At 33.3% G+C, this 19,992-nt stretch overlaps 1 protein-coding gene across 11 annotated transcripts in view; it reads right to left on the minus strand.

Annotated features, from left to right (window-relative positions):
* The window catches only part of ST7L (suppression of tumorigenicity 7 like), a 148,837-nt gene that overhangs the window by 115,059 nt on the left and 13,786 nt on the right, over nt 1-19,992 (minus strand). For all 11 annotated transcript variants that reach the window (XR_004421537.1, XR_004421539.1, XR_004421538.1 and 8 more), the window contains 5 exons: nt 18,833-18,948; nt 13,160-13,238; nt 6,081-6,235; nt 4,526-4,623; nt 4,153-4,267 (listed from right to left, as the gene is read on the minus strand). Coding sequence is in view for 8 of the 11 variants with exons in the window: in XM_033092520.1 (XP_032948411.1) it covers nt 4,153-4,267; nt 4,526-4,623; nt 6,081-6,235; nt 13,160-13,238; nt 18,833-18,948 (563 nt within the window). In the remaining 3 variants the exon portion in view is untranslated. The remainder of the gene's footprint in view (nt 1-4,152; nt 4,268-4,525; nt 4,624-6,080; nt 6,236-13,159; nt 13,239-18,832; nt 18,949-19,992) is intronic.

Genomic DNA, 19,992 nt, shown 5'->3' on the forward strand with positions numbered 1-19,992 from the left:
GGTGGCCGGTTGGCTCAGTTGGTTAGTGTTCAGTGCTCATAACACCCAGGTTGCCGGTCTGATTCCCACATGGGCCAGTGAACTGCACCCTCCACAACTAGATTGAAAACAACAACTTGACTTGGGGCTGATGGGTCCTGGAAATATTAAGGGGTTAATAGTTCTCAATAAAAATTAAAAAAAAACACAATAAAAATATTTAAATCCAGGTAATACAACCCTGGACGGTTTTAATTTTTTCTTCCTATGTTTTAGTATTTTCTACATTTTCTTAAATGACAATTATTTTATAAAACAAAAAATTGGGAACTATAATTACATAAATTAATTATATAAATCTTTTCTTACAGAATGCCCCAAAGAGAAAATCAATGTGATACACCACATAAACAAAAAATTTAAATCGTTTGATCACATCAATTGATGCAGAAAAAGCATTTGAAAAAATCCAACATCCATTTTTGATAAAAATTCTCAGCAAAATGGATATAGAGGGAACATACTTCAATATAATACAGACCATATGTGACAAACCACAGCTAACATCATACACAATGGTGAAAAGCTGGAATATTTTTCTCTAAGATCAGGACAAGACAAGAATGCCTACTCTCACCACTTTTATTCAATATAGTATTGGAAGTCCTGGCCATAACCATTAGACACAAAAATAAGTAAAAGACATCCAAATTGGAAATGAAGTAAAACTGTCACTATTTGCAGATGACATGATACTATATAGTGAGAACCCTAAAGATTCTATGAAAAAACTATTAGATAAATGAATTCAGTAAAGTTTCAGGATACGAAACTAACATTCAAAAATCTGTTTTGTTTTTATACACTAATAACAAACTATCAGAAAGAGAAATTAAGGGGAAAAACCTATTTACAATTTTATCAAAAAGAATAAAATACCTAGGAATAAATTTAACCAGGAGGTAAAAGACCTGTACTAGGAAAACTATGAGACACTGATTAAAGAAATCAAAGAAGATACAAACACATGAAAGGATATACTGTGCTCATGGATAGGAAGAATTAACAGTGTTAAAAATGTCCACACTATCCAAAGCAATCTACAGATTCGATGCAATCCCTATCAAAATACCAATGGCATTTTTCACAGAACTAAAACAAATAATCCTAAAATGTATATGGAACCACAAAAGATGCTGAATATTCAAAGCAATCTTGAGAAAGAAGAACAAAGTTGGAGGTACCATGCTACTACCTGATTTCAAACTATACTACAAAGCTATACTAATTAAAACAGTATAGTACGGGCACAAAAACAGACACGTAGATTAATGGAACAGAATGGAGTCCAGAAATAAACCCACGTATATATGGTCAATTAATCTATGACAAAGGAGGCAAGAATATACAATGGGGTAAAGACAGTCTCTCAATAAATGGTGCTGAGAACGCTGGACAGATACATGCAATAAAATGAAACTAGACCTCATTCCTATACCATACACAAAAATAAATTTAAAATGGATTAAAGACTTAAATGTAAAACCTAAATCCATAAAACTCCTAGAAGAAAATATAGGCAATGCGCTCTTTGGCATTATTTTTTTGAACCTGTCTCCTAGGGCAAAGACACTAAAAGCAAAAGTAAACAAACAGGACTACATCAAACTAAAAAGCTTTTGCATCACAAAGGAAACCATCAACAAAACAAAAAGGCAACCTACTGAATGGGAGAAGATATTTGCCAATGATACATCCAATAAGGGGTTAATATCCAAAATATATAAAAAGCTCATACAATTTAACACCAAAAAAACAAACACTGCGATTAAAAAATGGGCAGAGGACCTGAATAGATATCTCTCCAAAGACACAGAGGTGGCCAACAAACACTTGAAAAGATGCTCAACATCACTAATAATCAGTGAAATGAAAATCAAAACCACAATAAGATATCCTCTCACTCCTGTCAGAATGGCTATTATCAAAAAAAATAACAAAAGAAGCCGTGGAGAAAAAGGAACCCTTGTGCACTGTTGGTGGGATTGTGAACTGGTGCAGCCTCTATGGAAAACAGTATGAAGATTCCTCAAAATATTAAAAGTAGACCTACCATATGACCCAGCAATTCCAGTTCTGGGTATTTATCTGAACAAAGCAAAAACACTAATTTGAAAAAATATATGCATCTTTATGTTCATTGCAGCATTATTTACAATAGCCAAGATACGGAAGCAATCTAGGAGTCCATTAGTAGATGAATGGATAAGGAGGATGTGCTACAGATATACAATTAAATCTACTCAGCCATAAAAAAGAATAAAATCTTGCTATTTGCGACGATCTGGATGGACCTAGAGGGCATTATGCTAAGTGAAATAAGTCAGAGAAAGACAACCACCATATGATTTCACTTACATGTGAAATCTAAAAAACAAAATAAATGAACGAACAAACAAACCCCACCCAAAAAAAGAAACTCACAGATACAGAGAACAAACTGATGGTTGTCAGATGCGAAGGGGTGTGGGTGAAAAAGTGAAGGGTACTAAGAAGTACAAAATGGCAGTTACAAAATTAGTCACAGAGATGTAAAGTACAGCATAGGGAATATAGTCAATATAGTCAATAACTGTAACAACTATGTATGGGGCTAGATGGGTACTAGGCAAAACGTGGTGTGATCACTTTGTAAGGTATATAAATGTCTAATCAATACACCTGACAGTAATATCATGTTGTATGACAACTATAATTAAAAAATAGATTTAAAAAAAAGGAATGTTCAAAATAATGTTTTCTGGAAAGTGAGACCACAGAATTCCCTTGAAGTTTTAGATTCCAGAGTTATACCAGCAAACAGAAAACTTTCTAAAGAAGTAAATTTGCTTTTAACTTCTTCAGAGTTCTAGAATAGTAAAAACTAGGGACTCATAAAAACTGAAAACACAGAAGTATATCCAAGTTGTTGGTTTTATTTTATTTTTAATGAATCAGGTCCTATCTGATGTTTTATATTCAGTCTCTATGCTTGTTCATTGTAAGTATCACAAGCAGGCCATGCATCTGATAAGTTACATATGGAAAGGATTTCTCAAAAATTCTCCATGAGCCTACACTATTCTGAAGCACGTCTTAAGAATCCCAGATGTTTAAAAGAAATAAACTTCTCTTTCCAAGTGTAACACATTTCAAACCTTCCAAGCCATAAGGATCCCCAAGCTAATGGGTAGGAACTTACAACTGAAAAAGTGTGAATAAGTGACTTATATGTATGTTCTGTTAGGATGAAAGATAAAATCAGAAACATTATACTAGCTAGGATGTTTTCAGCTTGGGCTTAAAAGCTGATGCCTCACTCAGAATGAGGAGAAAGGCTATGCTTCTTAAAAATTCTCCCAACTCCATTTGTGGTAAATTAGTACTATTATAGTACAATAATAAAAACAGCCAATATATTGACCTCTTACTTTTGGAAGATGAGTAAACAAAGAAACGGAATACCTGGATTTAAGCTAGTCCTGTCACTTAAAGGCTGGGAGACCTCACTCAATTACCTAACCCCCTTCGACTCCAGTTTCCTTGTTTTCTAACTGGAGATAGTAAAAATACTTGCCTTACCACCTCACAAGATTATTATAAGGATCAAATGAGATAAATTACAATTTGTAACTAAAAAGTAAAAAAATGGTATTCTGAATTACTCTTACACATACTATTAAACAACTTCTGTTAGCTTCCCTGATGCTCCAAAACAAATGAGGTACCATCCTAAGTACCCCACACTTTTCCAATTGTCTCACCTTCCAATTATTAAACACACTATGTTTCAATATAACTACTATTCATTTGTCTGTATGTTCCACTAAACTGTAAATCCTACGAGAGCTATGTCCATGTCGTTTTGAATGCCAAGTGCCTCACTCATATTAGGTGCTCAATGAACAAACAAATCAATCCTGACAGAAGAAAAGTTCCTCTTTGCAGGCTTTTGCTACCAAAAGTCCTGATAAAGAAGACACTTAATAGCAACTTGTACCCATGGATTCTAAATACTGACTGGTAAGAATGGAAAGAAAATCAAGAATACTAGAATAGGTTCAAATTTATGACAACATAATTGGAAAAAAAACCATATTAACCATGCTATCCACTAAGACAAATGTCACTCACCATCATATTTTGCTAGGACTGCCTGAACATCGGCATAGGCCTGTAATTCTAGAAGGGATTCTAGGAGATTTTCATGGATGTTCAGCATGGTAAGAGGAGGAAATTCTTTCATCAACTGTATATAAAAAGGAAAAAAAGGTTAAAATTATAACAAAGAAACTCCATAGAGCTGAATCCGATTCATTACAGTAGAAATTCTTTTGTTTCTTAAAACTGTGGAGACTCACCCCTTAAGAAATATATGTATATTAAATATCTTTTTATAAAAACTACCAATTAAAAAACAGTGATTTTGCATTAAAATAATCTGCAACTTAAACCACATTATCAAATTTTTGAAAAACATAAAGGTCCAGTCATCAAATTTACTTACATCTCTCATTATTTTTACAGCTTCTCTTATTCTTCCTAATTTTCTTGCACACATTGCCAATCTTCTTTTAATATATACCAGTACATTGGTATCCCTCCCTATTTAAAAAAAAAAAGACACAACTATCATTTTTGTACTATGGCTTGTTATTTCATTAACATATTATCTATTAATTTTATTTGCTTATTCTGGAAGGTTTAATTGAATTAAACTGTGTCAGAATGGAAGAATGATTGTTGAATTTGGGTGATAGACATTAAAAGGGTTCATTGTACTGCTCTCTCTCTGTGTATATGTTTGAAGATTTTTATATTAAAATATTAACATATATATAAATACATTTGCCTCTAACAATCTTAGTAGAGTATATATATAATCTGTGTATATTTAACATATGTATTTTAATATTAACATAAAAGAAACACGTAAGTTAACAGGAAGAAATAACAGGAACCTATTAAGTTTCTGCATAAACAATTTATTATTTTCATATTCTCTATTGTTTTAACTGACAAACAAAAGATGTTCAAAACAAAGTTTCCATGCCTAGGTGCACACTTTTGCTCAATAGCTAGTAACTGGTAAACTATATAACTACTTCTAGAAAGGACGAACAAATATTTCTGTAACTATCTCATAACTATATTTGAGATTATACAAGGACAAATGGCATAACTTTTTAAAGAGGTAGTTTCATTAGTTCCAGACTGCAAACTTATATATTCCCACAGTTGTGTGCTATAACAACATTCATTAATGAAACATACTGTATACATCAATATTTAGTTTAGAGAGAAAACATTACCCAAATTTTAATTTCCACAAACAAAAGATTTAGAACTTAACTGCTAGCAGATAATGCGTTACATAAACATATTTCAATTTATTGTCTACTATCTGCCAAAATCAGGAAACTAAAACCCTCTGGCCACAAAAAAATAACAGGAAGCAGCAGCACTACAGATTCTAACATTTTTGGTAAAAGTGTCTCAATCATAATTGGAACAGTATCCATAAGAGTGGAAAGAAAGGACCTCAGCTGCTAGGGCCCATGTGATCTTAAACACATCACAGAGAGAAATCAACCAAACAAAGAATCAGTGCCAAGTATAAGGCTGGTTTTGGGGCTACAGGGGTTGCTCCCTGGCACTAGATGGAGGGAGATACACACAGTCTGAAGAGCAAGCCAAACGATGTCCCTCTACTATTGCTTGGGGTAAGGGTGAGGATAAGGGTAATAGCTGCTTATCGTTACTAGAAGACTCTCCTGAATCTTTTGTGTTGTTCCTCCAACGACCAGCCCAATTCTCACATGAAATAAATTACTGTGGCGTCTCAGAGCAGCACATTTCTCAATAGCTAGAGCAGATCTGTTCCCATCCACAAGCATCATCTAACTGATAACATATTTCTATCTTGCTGGCTTGTAGGTCTTATGAAAAGTAGCTAATATCTAAGTATTATGTTTTTTATTATTTTTGTTTTGTGTTTTAAACATAAAAGAACCAACTGCAGGAACTCAAAGACAGGTACGAATTAGTTCAGATTTGCTTACTCAGTTGAGCTTCATGCTGAGGACTCTGGTGCTGGCACTGCTGTGACCGCCTATAAATTGTTTCTCCTGCCTTGAGTGCCTGTTTAAATAACCTTTCAGCATCTACAATAGTCGTGGCTTCTTCCTCCGCCAGTAGAACATACGCAGTGGCACAGCTATAAAGAAAGCAAGCAAGTCAATCTTAAGGAAAATTGTAAAGTACTTTCTCTTGGGTATGTCCCTCTGTACCTGCTCTTAGTCGCTATATACTGTGTACAATCCAGCTAAGGGATGGACAGGAGGCATAGGAGAGGGTGGTAATTGAGAAGAAAGTCCCGGCCAACCAGGCACCTTTAACAAGACTCAGAAACTATTCCAGGACCAGATCTTTTCCCCAACCCTGAATAGCCCCTCTGGGTGCCGCCCCATCCTCTCTTGGATTTACAATAGTTCTGCCACAAAACTTCCGGTGGCCAGAATGCTAGCCTTTCCTCCCACACTCTTCCTCTCACTTGTCACACGCATGCTCACTCCAAGTTTCCTTTTCTTCACCCCACTAAAGCACAGAGATTTCTTTTTGTATCTTTCAAGTCAAAAACTGGCTAATAAGATAAACTAACCTGTTTGGGAGCAAAACACGAGAAACAAAAAGTGTTCTTTCTATTCCCAGAAATAACTAGTACATCTCTTCTTGAGATAATATCCTAGTTCTGATTCTCTAAGCCTGGATTGTCCAGTAGTTATTGGCCACAAATAGTTATTGAACATTTGAAATGTGTCTAGTCTAAATTGAGATGTGTCAAATGCACACTGGTCAGTGTAAAATGTATACTGAATTTTTAAGACTTAGAAGAATGTAAAATACTTCATTAGTAGTTTTAAAAATATTGATTATAATGTTACTATTTTGAATATAGCTACATAAAATATATTCAAATTAATTTCACCTATTTTTCACTTTTTAAATGTGGTTACCAGAAAATTTAAAGTTACATATATGGTTTACATTATGTTTCTATTGAACAGTGTTTTAAGCAATGGGAGAGAAATTATTGCAAAAAATACGAGGCCAGGCATTAGATTTCTCTGAAGCATTAGATATACTGTTGCTTTAAACACTCAGCTGCCTAACAGCTATTCTAAAATCCAATTCAAATGCTTTTAAATAACAAAATAAAAACACTTAAAAGATCTACATGGGCATAAATTGATGTAGTAGAATCAAAATATAAACATAATTTTAAATTACAGTATAGCCATATAGTAAACAGAGGCCATTTTCCCTTAAAGCTTCCTTGTGTTTGTTCAAAAGTATTTAAAATGGAGATGTTAATGTAAGAAATTAATTTTATGAATACCCAATGAATCCTACTATTGGGAATGTCTGTGGGGGTTTTTTGAGGTAAAATTCATATCACATAATTAACCATTTTAAAGTACATAATTCAGGGACTTTTAATATATTTACAAGGTTCATTTATATAGCATGTAGTAGTACTTCATTTCTTTTTATGCCAAACTATTTTCCACAGTGGCTGTACCCTTTTACATTCCCACTTTCAATCTGTGAGAGTTTCAATTTCTCCACATTTTTACAAACACTTGTTATTTTCTGGCAGGTTGCTTTTTGTTTTTGTTGAACCCGTCTTATGAAGGGGTATCTCATTGTGGTTTTCATTTTCATTTCTCTAATTATGAATGATATTGAGCATCATTTAATACGCTTATTCGTCATTTGCATATCTTCTTTGAAGAAATGTCTATTCAAGTCTTCACCCATTTTTAACTGGATTGTTTCTCTATTATTAAGTTGTAAGACTTCTTGATATATTCTGGATACTAGACCCTTATCAAATATATGGCTTGCAAATATTTTCTCTCATTCCATGGGTTGCCTTTTCACTTTCTTGATAATATCCTTTGATGCACAAAAGCTTTTAATTTTGATGAAGTCATTTATCTAATTTTTCTTTTGTTGCTTGTGCTTTTGGTGCCATATCTAAGAAACCACTACCAAAGCCACAATCACAAAACTTGCCCTTATGTTTTCTTCTAAGAGCTTTCTAGTTTTAGCTCTTACATTTAGGCCTTTAGTTTTAAATTAATTATTGTGTATGATGTGAGGTAATGGTCTCCCTTCATGCTTTTGTATGTGGTTATCTAGTTACTCAGAATCATTTGTTGAAAAGACTATTCTTTCCCCCATTGAATGATCTTGGCACCCTTGTCAAAAATCAATTGACCATACATGTATGGTCTTCTGGACTCTCGATTCGATTAGATTAATCTAGATGTCTATCCTTACGATTTAATTACTGTAGCTTCATAGTAAATTTTGAAATCAGGAAGTTAATCCTCTTTGTTCCTTTTTCAAGACTGTTTTGGCTATTTGAGGTCTATTGCAATTCCATTTGAATTTTAGGATCAGCTTGTCCTTTCTGCAAAAATGGAAACTGAAATTTCAATAAGGATTGCTCTGAATTTGCAGATCAACTTGAGAAGTACTGCGATCATAACTATATTAAGTCTTCCAATCCATGAACACGGATGTCTTTGCATTTAACTTCTTTCAACAATACTTTGTAGTTTTCACTGTACAAGTCTTGCACCACCTTGGTTAAATTTAAATACTTTAATATTTTTGATGCAATTGTAAATGGAATTGTTTTCTTAACTCAGGGAGTTCATTGCTAGTATATAGAAATATAACTGATTTTTATATGTTTGATCTTGTCTCCTGCAACTTTGTTGAACTCATTATTAGCTCTAACAATTCATATGTGTGTGGCTTCTTTAAGATTTTCTGCATGTAAGATAATGTCATCTCTGAATAGTTTTACTTCCTCTTTTCCAACTTGGAAGCCATTTCCCCCCTTCTTCTGGCTGAATTGCACTGGCTAGCACCTGCAGTACAATGTTAAAAAGAAGTGGCAAGAGCAGACAACCTTGCGTTATAGTTGATCTTAGAGGGAAAGCTTTCAGTCTTTCATCATTAAGAATGCAGTTAGCTATGGGTTTTTCACAGATGTCTTTTATCAATTCAAGAGTTTCCTTCCATTCCTTAGAGGTTTTTTTTTTTTTTAACATAAAATGTTGTTGGATTTTGTCAAATACTTTTTCTACGTCAATAGAGATGACCATATGGTTCCTGTCCTTTGTTCTATTAATGTGGTGACATACATTTATTGATATTTTTTAAACCACCCTTGCTTTCCTGAGATAAATCCCACTGGGCTATGGTATATAATCCTTTTAATATGCAGCTGGATTTAGTGTGCTAGCATTTTGTTGAGGATTTTTGCATCTATATTCGTAACAAATATTAGTCTATAGTTTTTGTTTCTTGTGATATCTTTGCCTAGTTTTGCTATGAGGGTAATACTGGCCTCATAGAATAAGTTAGGATGAGTTTCTTCCTCCTTTATTTCTTTGAAGAGTTTGAGGACTGTGTTAATTCTTCCTTAAATGGTTGGTAGAATTCACTACTATTGAAATAATCTAGTTCTGGGCTTTCTTTCTTTGGAAGTTTTTAAATTACTGATTCAATCTCTTCATTTGTTCTAAGTCTGTTCAGATTTTCTATTCCTTCTTGAGTCAGTATTGGTAGTTTGTACATTTCTAGGAATTTATCTGTTTCATCTTAGCATTCTCTTAAAATCTTTTTAATTTCTGTAAGGTCAGTAATAATGTCCCCAATTTCATTCTTGATTTTAGTATTCTGAGTCTTTTCTCTTTTTTAATTGGTCAGTCTAGTTAAAAATTTGTTAATTTTGTTAATATTTTTAAAAAACCAACCACCGGCTTCAAGTGATTCTCTGCATTGCCTTTCTATTCCATGTTCTATCTCACTCTAATCTTTATTACTTCCTTCTGCTTGGAGTTTAGTTGGCTCTTCATTTTCTATTACCTTAAGGTATAAATTATTGACTTAAGGTCTTTCTTCATCATTAATGTAGATGTTTACAGCTACAAATTTTCCTCTGAACACTGCTTTTGCTATATCTCAAAAGTTTTGGTATATTTACATTTAAGTAATTAGTGATAAGGACATTCCCTTTTTGTTTTCTATATGTCCTATCTTTTTTGGCCTAATTTGTAGCATTATTACTCTTTGTGTTAGATATTTTCTAGTATACCATTTTGATTCCCTTCCTATTTTTTTTACTATATATTCTTTAGATATTTCTTAGTGATTGATAGTTAACAATCTGCTCTGAATTAATACCACTTAGTCTCAATAGTATACAAAACTTTGCTCCTATATTGCTCCGATATAGCTGTCCCTTATGCTGTTATAGTCACAAATTACATCTTTATAAGTTATATGTCCATCAACATAGACTTATAATTATTGTTATACATAGTTGTCTTTTCAATTATATAGAAAAAAAGAACTGCAGACCAAAACCACATTAATATATACTTTTATATTTACCTATATAATTACCTTTACTGGTGTTCTTTATTGCTTTGTGTGGAGTCCAAATTGTCTAGTATCCTTTTATTTCAGCTTGAAGGACTCCTTTTAGCATTTCTTATAGGACAGGTCTACGAACAATTAACTCTGTCAGTTTTTATTTATATGGAAATTTCTTAAATGCTCCTTCATTTTTGAAGGATAGGCTTGCTGGATTATAGAATCCTTAGTTAACACCTTTCAGAACTTTGACTGTCATACGACTGCCTTCTGGCTTCTAGAGTTTCTAATGAGAAATCAGCTGTTAATCTTTTTGAGGATCGCATTTGTGATGAAAAGCTTCTCTCTTGCTGCTGTCAGGAATCTCTCCTTCTGTTTTGCTTATAATTTCTAATTGTAGATGTCTTTGAGTATATCATACTTGGGGTTCATTGAGCTTCTTGGATATATAGATCCATGTCTTTCATCATTAGGGGGATTTTTTTCAGCCATCATTTCTTCAAATATTCTTTTGGCCCCCTTCTCTCTCCTCTCTGGGACTCCATCATGCATAGGTTGGTATGCCTAACAGTGTTCCATGGGTATCCTAGACTCTGTTCATTTTTCTTCATTCCTTTATTCTTTTCTGCAACTCAGGCTAGGTAATCTCAATTGACCTAAATTCAGTTTGCTGATTCTTTCTTCTGCCTGCTTAAATCTGCTGCTGAACCCCTATGGGAAATTTTTTATTTCAGTTATACTTTTCAATTCTAAAATTTCTACTTAGTTCCTTTTAATTATTTCTACTTCTTTACTGATGTTCTGTAATGGTGACACATCATTCTCTTGGTTTCCTTTAGTTCTTTGTACATGGCTTCCTTTACCTCTTTGAGCATATTTGTAATAGTTGGTATAAAGAACAAAGTTTGGGCTTTCTCAAGGACAGTTTCTATTCATTTCCTTTCTTTTCTATGTATGGGGCAGATATTTATTTCTTTATACGTCTTGTAATGTTTTTCTTGAAAACTGGACATTTTGAACATTATAATATAGGAACTCTAGAAACCCAGACATCTTCTCCTCCCTAGGGTTTGTTGCTGCTGCTTATTGTAGTTGTTTATTTTTTAAATTACTTTTCTGAACTAATTTTGCAAAGTTTGCATTCTTTGTCATGTGTGACCAGTGAAGTCTCTGCTTCTTTAGCTTAGTGGTCAGCCAGTGATTTGATAGAGATTGCCTTAAACACCTGGAACCAAAAACAAAATAAAAAGCAAGTCTTTGCAGATGGATTGTATGTGTATGCTGGGGCACACCCAACATACACAGGTAGTTTACAACTCTGTCTTAGCCTTCACTTTCTGTTTGTGTAGAACTTGAAAGTTAGACGGACAGGAGAGCTTAGGGACTTTGTAAGTCATTTCTGAGCATATACCCGACCCTGGTCATGTATGGGGCCTTTAAGATTTCCAGGAATATGTGGAAGCTCTTCAAAACCTTTATTTCCCAAAGTATCTCATTCCCCAGCCTTTCCCCCTAAGTTTTCTGGTTTATCTATTGTTTGCCCCAACTTTTATCCCTTGCCTCAGGCAGCAGGGGCCAATGCACTGGCCTTTAAATGTTTTAACAAATGCCCCCCAGTGTAGTTGTATCAGTGTTGGGAGAGCTGAATTAACCTAAATAATGGGAAGTCCCTTGAGCTGGCCCTTCAGGGAGCCACAAGATAGGTTGAAAGAAACAACCGCAATTCTTTGAGAATAAGGTCCATTCTACTTCTTCTGGTAGCAGGAACCGATACAAAGGACGCAGACTGTTGTCTTCAAGGCTGCTAGGGAGTGGCGGAATGACGCAGTGTAAGTTAAAACATCAGAAAGTTCTCGTACAGGAATTCAGCTGCTTTTTTAATTGATTAGGCATTCTCTAGGTTGCTATAAACTTTTGATTAGTTTCCAGAGTTTCAATAAAGTTGATTTACTACTTTTGGAATTCCCTACACTGTCATTTTTGTTCCATCTTGGGAAGGTCTTCATAATAAGGATAATATATCGGGGGGGGTGGAGGTAGGAGGGAAACGGGGAGCAATGCTAACTAAGTTCACACTATTAAGAAAGCATGCCTTGATAAATCTCACCTGGGCCATATTTTTATTCTTGGCATTTATTTAGTATTAAATTAATACTTATTGATCTATCCTATTTAAATATTAAGTTATGATTCTACATTTTGTCTTTTCAAAATACAAAATTAATGTAAAGAGCTATAAAAAATAAATGCTGTTAACATGAAAAAAAATGAAGTTAGAACCACATTTTACTCATTTTCAATCTCCTTCTCGTGCCTCCAATCCCATTAACAACTAAGGTTCTCAGGGCTGAATGAATGCTTTAAATGAATGATTTAAATGAAAAACAAAATTAAAACAGGCGGCATAAATATTTTAGTACTCTCTAACTACCAGTTATTATCACCAATAGATTAGCACTTTCCATTTAAAAACGTATCTCTAGCATAATTTCTCAAAAGTATAGATAAGTTTACAATTTCAGAAGCAAAATACAGATGTCAGTGAACACTGTAAATGTCGCTAGTATGCAAAAAGAGAAAGCTAATAACTCCAAGTGTCTTAGGAACAGACAAAAGGAAACATAAAATCATCTGCCTGGGTTTCCTTCAAAACAAACTTATTTTCCATATATTGTAAACTTACTCATTGTTTAATTCTAAAGCTTGGTAGGCTGCTTTGATTCGAGCTGGAGGATTTCTTTCCCTCCATGCCTTCTGCATAACTGTAGGAAAAATATTTCAGAAAGTAGATGAGATGGTAAACATAAATAATCTTATGCAAAACGTATGAAGAATGAGCTAGGAGAATAAACAAAGAAATAATATGTTCTTAAACATCAGAAACAAGAAATTGGGGTGCTAGCTCACATTAACTGTAAGAGAAATTTACATTCAATTTGGAAGCTTCACATATAAAAAAATAAATATATTGTTTTTCTGGTTTATATAAATAACAACATATAAGGTATTTAATCAAGTTAATTATATCATTATTATACATAAACATTTAAATACCTAAATGATATTAAAATTGAGCTTGAGTGACATCAGATTATAATCAATATGACATAGTCTAGTTCCTTTATCATTTTTAAAAGGTTCTTTGGAACAGCTAAAAATATATAAAACACTTAAAGCCTTTGTCTAATCAATGATTCAATCCAGGAAGAATGTTTAAATTTGTATTTTGTATAAAAAGTGGTGATTAATTTAGAATATAGTATGTTTATGGAAAATGTCAGTCTCTACCAAGATTCAACAAAAGTCTGAATTAGAATCTCTCTGGAATAACAATATTAGTTTTGCTGTCATTTACAGTACCAGGTGAAAATTTCACATTCAGTAAAATTTCTTAAAAACTAAACAAACAAATAAACAAAGCAGATTCATGAAACTATCTGGCCTATTTCAAGTTTGATAAGAAAAATAGAGAATCTCTAAATGTTGCTTTTGGAACAAAACCTACAACTGTCCTGAAAGAATAATGTGGAAAATGTTTGAGTTTTCTTTTGGAAACAAAATATTAGTCTTGGCTTAGAAAATGAGACAATACACTATACTTGTATAACAAAAATACATTTCTGATATCAAACATGTCACCTGCTAGCTGACAGCTAATGCTTCCTGAACTTGACAATATGATGCTCGTCAGCACCCATCTGATAATAACCAGGTGAAGAATAGCGTTTTGCTAAAACATTAACATATAACATAAAATTAAGTATAATACTAGACTTGCCGTTTTTGACTATGGACTCTTCCATAAGTTACATGATATTCACAAGCCAAATTGTAACACTGAATCTTTATCAACATTTTAAATGATTTGGTATTCTACTATTATTAAGTATATATCATAATTTATTCAACCAATTCTCTTTTGATGGACAATTAAGTTATACCTAATCTTTTGCTAAATAAAAATATTGTGGTAACTACCTTTCAATATCTATCTTTGTATACCTAACCAAGAAGTGGAACAATTGGTTAAAAGATTTTGAATATATACTCCCAAACTCCTCTCAATAAAATTGCTTTAAGTTACATTATTTCAGGCAGTATAGGAGAGTGACTGTTCCCTATTTCCTTACCAACACTGAATAATATCAATCTGCTAGTACATGAAAACTATGTCATTTGCATTTGCATTTCGTTTATTTCTAGTAAGGTCATCGAATCCACCTTTAAGCATTTTTTCTATTATCCTTTTGTTTTCAACTGTTCCATCCAGCCTTTTAAGACTATTACTCACAACCAATGCAGTTCCAAGCCAAAGGGGAAATTAATTAGAGGAAGAAAAATATGTATTTCCTTCTAAAACAAAGTTTAGGAATAATTTAAAGCAAAATGCTGAGTTCGTATTCAACTGTCTGCTTTAAGAGCTCTTGATATGCTTAAAAAATAACATAAGCAGTTAGCAATTCAATCAAATTTATTTATTTTTCAAGTTATGTAATATTCTCATATGCTAACAAGCAGAAAAGAGACTAGCATTTATCCCAAGATCATAGTCACAAATGTAAGTGCCTACAAAGACCAGGCAGAAAATATAAATGAATGAATGAACTAAAAACACATGCATTATCTAAAGGAGAGAAACATAGCTCAGGTCTAATTGATTAGTGCCAAGTGGAAATGCAGGTCCAGTTTTGCCATATTTTCCAACTTCCAAAGAATGTAAATCTGGATTTTAATATTAAATTTCTTGATTGTTTAAATTTTGGGGAAAAAAAATGCTATGAAAACAAATTATCCAAATAACACCGCTGGCTGGCCCTGAGGATATGTTTGTTCTTTGTCTTAAACAAATCAATAGGATGAGAACAAAATCTACTAATTTAGTAATTACTGATGACAAGAGTCAAGAGAAATTTGTTGCACTACACGTATAAACACATTTGTCTTTCTTGAATATAAAACTACGGATACCTTTATGTGAGTGTCTGAAAAGATCAATACGGAACCAACAGTCCATTTCCAGATTATCATTCACAGATAAAGTCTGTCGTGAGTTCAGCCCTTAGCTGGAATTATGTGTACCTCTAGAAATACATGAAACTTTGCAAGGACCAGATGGGATGCATGGTTTTAAGAGAATCAATTTCTAAAGCCTCAACTTTATATGACTTTTTCCTATAACTGATCTACCTAAAGAACGTTCCTCTGCATCATGCTGATTTTCCATTCCTACCTAACATCTGTTTGCTCCCCTGCTCCCCTGAAGATATATTCCCTTCTCCTACTTTACAAAAGGAAGGCTTACTTCTCACCCATCCTGAATCTTTCCAAGGTACATTGTCCTGGAGTGTAAAAATCTCCAGGTGCCAAAGGGACAATTCAAAGTTCAGGTTTGGAAGCTGATGTAGAATAATGTTGGATGTCACCTATAATTACAAATATTATTTATGTATATGTGTATATATATATATATATATACATATATATGTCACGGGATATAAAGTACAGCATAAGGAATATAGTCAATGGTATTTTAATAGCTATAGACTTGGGGGCGTATCACTTTGTGAGGGGTATAAATCTCTAATCATTATGTTGTTTTGTACACCTGATACTAATATAAAAAAATAAAACTTAAAGAAAAACACAACAAAGTTCAGGGGTGGCCGGTTAGTTCAGCTGGTTAGGGCGTGGTGCTAATAACACCAAGGTTGCTGGTTCAATCCCTGCATGGGCCACTGTGAGCTGTGCCCTCAAAAAAAAAACAAAGTTCAGGTTTGGAGGCAGCCATTTTTAATCAAGGAACCTATAATAGGGATTCCTACCTTTCACTTATTTCTTTTAACAATGAAGCTCAGCATTAAAATTAGCGTATTCTGGCCCTTGGATGCTCTGGATTCACATATATTGTAGAGTGCGTAGGGAGTGATAATTTTTATCAGTTCCATTTAACAGCATCCCTCTTACTTTACCATTCAAGAATGCACTGCTCCTAAGAGAAGAACCCTTCACAGTAAGGCAAAGGGGGCATTAGTAAGTAATAATAAAGGCAGTGAAATCTTATTTCGGCCAAGTGATAAGCTCTAGGCAAAGCTCCAAAACTTATCTTTCTATTTTATAATCTGAATTCAGAAGAGAGATGGCTGTCATGGGGATGCATGTTAACATATTTACTTGAATTGAAAAAGGAAGTCAGACTGTCAGAAAGCCAGTCTGATTTAGTTGAAAGGATTGACAATGAGAACTCACCCAGCCAATTAGGTTATATGGAGGACATTTTCCAAAGTTGAAAGAGACAAACATATAGCCTCAAGGATTTGACAAAAATATAAAGTACATGATATCATTTAGAACCTTATGGTCAAAGGAAATTACAAAATTTTAAACTAATACAAAAATTTTTATTGTGGAAAAGCATATACATGTGAAAGAAGATGCTCAAGCATAAAATAACTGTATTAAAATCATATGGGGGTATGGAATGGTATTAATTCAAGAAGAAAAAGGACTTATATAAAATTTAAAGAGTACTTACCATTAAAGAGTATTTGTCGATGTATTTTTCAATGGATAATGATAGGTATCAAGTCATTAGACTCCTTGAGATATATTTAATTATAGGGTATTTCAGTTTTATTTTTAAATTTCTATAATATGTCAAAAATCACATTCTTTGCAATTATTTAGCCTCATGATGTCAACTTAAAAATGTGTGAAGGGATACATAGTTTTTAAAAATTCTTTCAGGAAGTATGTGAACTAAAATGTTTTAAGACCACAGCTTTAGTGGGTAGCCATGGCTGCTGTCTGAAAACCCTGGTACTTACTACCTGCAATTCTGCCTGAGAGAAGGAGATCAATCCTTAGTTTCCAGCCAGAGTCATGTCAGTCCTTACAGTTAACACACAATACTGAATTCCCACTGCTGTTATTTCCCCAACACCTACACTTTTGCCATTTATATGAACAGTAAGCATATAAACTTAAAGCAATTCCTTTTCCTATTTGCAATTAAACCATTTAATGTAATCATACCAAACATCCTTGGGTTTCCTGCTACCATCCACCCTTTATATATTGAATCTAGCAGGTAGATATCACAAAGAACTCACTTCAACGCTGGAAAACTGACTATTCTTCAGACCCTCATAATGTGGTGACTTCCTTCTGCCTATCAATGTGGAAGTAATAGTGTCAATGTGGCAGTTAAGAGCCAGACTTGAGTTTGAAACCCAGCTTTATGATTTAAGAGCTAGATGACTTAGGCATGTAACTTGATTCCCCTTTGTCTCTGTTTCTTTATTTTTAAAATGAGGTTGATAAGAGCACCCACCTCATAAAGTGATTGGGGAAATTAGTACATTTATATAAAGCGCTTAGAACAGTGCTTGGTGAATAATAAGTGCTTTACAGTGTTAGTTTAATTAGTGACATTGCTTAAGACGTCTGTGACACCAACACCACTCATTCATTCATACTTTCATCAGAGAATAAGTATTAATATTTATAGTATGCCAGGCAATGTGCTAGATAACAGCAATTCAAATATGAATGAGAACGTAATACCTGCTTTCCAAAGTTTCATATCCTTTTAGGGAGGATCAACATTAAAGTAACATGATAAATGTTTGTGGTTGAATAAATTAACTAAAATTGTTTCACTGAGGTTTGGTCTAAGTACTGTAGAACTGCAGAGAAGAAGGTGTTTAACTCTGACAGGAGATCCAAGAGAATGCTTCCTAGAGAATGTGACTTTTAATTTGAATCTTAAAGGATAAAAAGTAAGAAGGATAAAAACAGAAGGACAGATAAGGAGGGAGAGGGCAAAGCAGAAGATTGTGATAAAGATGTCTGTGTTTAAGCCATATATTTAAGAGTTTCAATACTCTTTCTATAGAGAAGAACTCAAAATTAAACAAACATTATTATGATCTTCCACCACTTTACATGCATCTCTAACTTATGACTGGAATAAAATATATCCCATTTTTCTCTACATACCATGCTCCAATGTTTACACTTTGTCCTACTCTTTTATGTATAATTGCAGGTGTTAATTTCCCAGACCAAACTAGGTACACTGTTCTCTGCATAAGCGGTTGCTGTATTATTTCTGAGCTGGAAGACTTTTAAGTAATAAAAGAAGGAATTTAATACTTTAATAAAATACTTCAAATTCTTTGTAAGAAGGAAAGGTAGTGTAACAGCCTAGTTTACTATCATAATTAGTTTCAATTTAATCTGGATTTCTTATCAACTCCAAGCCAAATAAACTGTATATTAAAATAAATAATTCTAAAGAACTTGTAAAATAATTTCTATGACCACTGTTTACCTCATGAACAGATATGACACATACCTATGTCTGAAGGACGTAAAAAGTCCGTGTCACAGGTGAAAAAGGTCTGATGGTCCTGAGCTGACAAATTCATGTCATAGTATGTAAGTGGCTCTTTACCAGTCACCCACGTGTATCTTTACCAAAACACAAGAAAACATGTAAATTAAACATGAGAAAGCATCTCTGCTATAACAGACACTACATAAAATTCAAAATATACTGCTACAAATTCTATTTCAGGTTGTTTTAAAAGCTTATTATATTCATTAAGACCAAAGAGATAACCTATACAAACTACTTGAAGTATGATAGTAAAACATCAAAAACTAAAAGGGAAATGGCTAGAATATTCAACAAACAGTGGATTTCAAGGAATAAAACAATTAGGCTTAGATATGTATCTTACTAAATATACTTCAATAAATTCTCGGTGAGTTAGAATTAAGTATTAAAAGTCAAACTACAAAGAAACTAGAAGAGAACACAGGTGTCAAGATGGTAAAGAGCTTTCAAAGCATAAAAGCAAAGAGAAATTTTTTTCAGATTTTACTGAATTAGAAATTTAAACTTTCATGTCCTTCTGAGACCCATAATAATAATAGCAAGTTAGCAAACTGGCCAATAAATACATTTTTAAATGTCCAATCTCACTAATAATTAACAAATAGCAAATTAAAATAACCAATTTTTACTTTTTGTCTGTGAAATTAGCACATATATACAAGGGTGAGGTGGGATATGGACTCACACAAACTGCTGGCATAAATGTAAACTGGCATTTACAAGTTCTGTTTCCAGAAATCAATTAGAGAATAAATATCTATCAAGAATTTTAAAAACATTCACACCTAGTTAGGGGATGGGTATATGAAATTCCATTATACCATCCTCTCCATTTTTGTTTATTTTTTAAATTTTCCATAAAGGAAAAGATTAAAGGGAAGGAAAAAAAAACTATTCACACCCTTTGATTCAGTAAACCCAGTGTCACAAATCCACCCTAAGGAAATAATCAAAGATATGGCTAAATGTTTATATATAAAGATATCCCTCTAGTGTAAAGGTTAACAGTGAAATGTAATCTGTAACCCAGAGAGGTGAGCAGTAGGTAAGGTATGGTACCTGTATGTAACAGAATATAGTATAACCATTAAAAATCATGTTTTTGAAGAAATTCA

The sequence above is a fragment of the Rhinolophus ferrumequinum genome, chromosome 22 (genome assembly GCF_004115265.2).
Source record: "Rhinolophus ferrumequinum isolate MPI-CBG mRhiFer1 chromosome 22, mRhiFer1_v1.p, whole genome shotgun sequence".
NCBI classification, from domain to species: Eukaryota; Metazoa; Chordata; class Mammalia; order Chiroptera; family Rhinolophidae; genus Rhinolophus; species Rhinolophus ferrumequinum.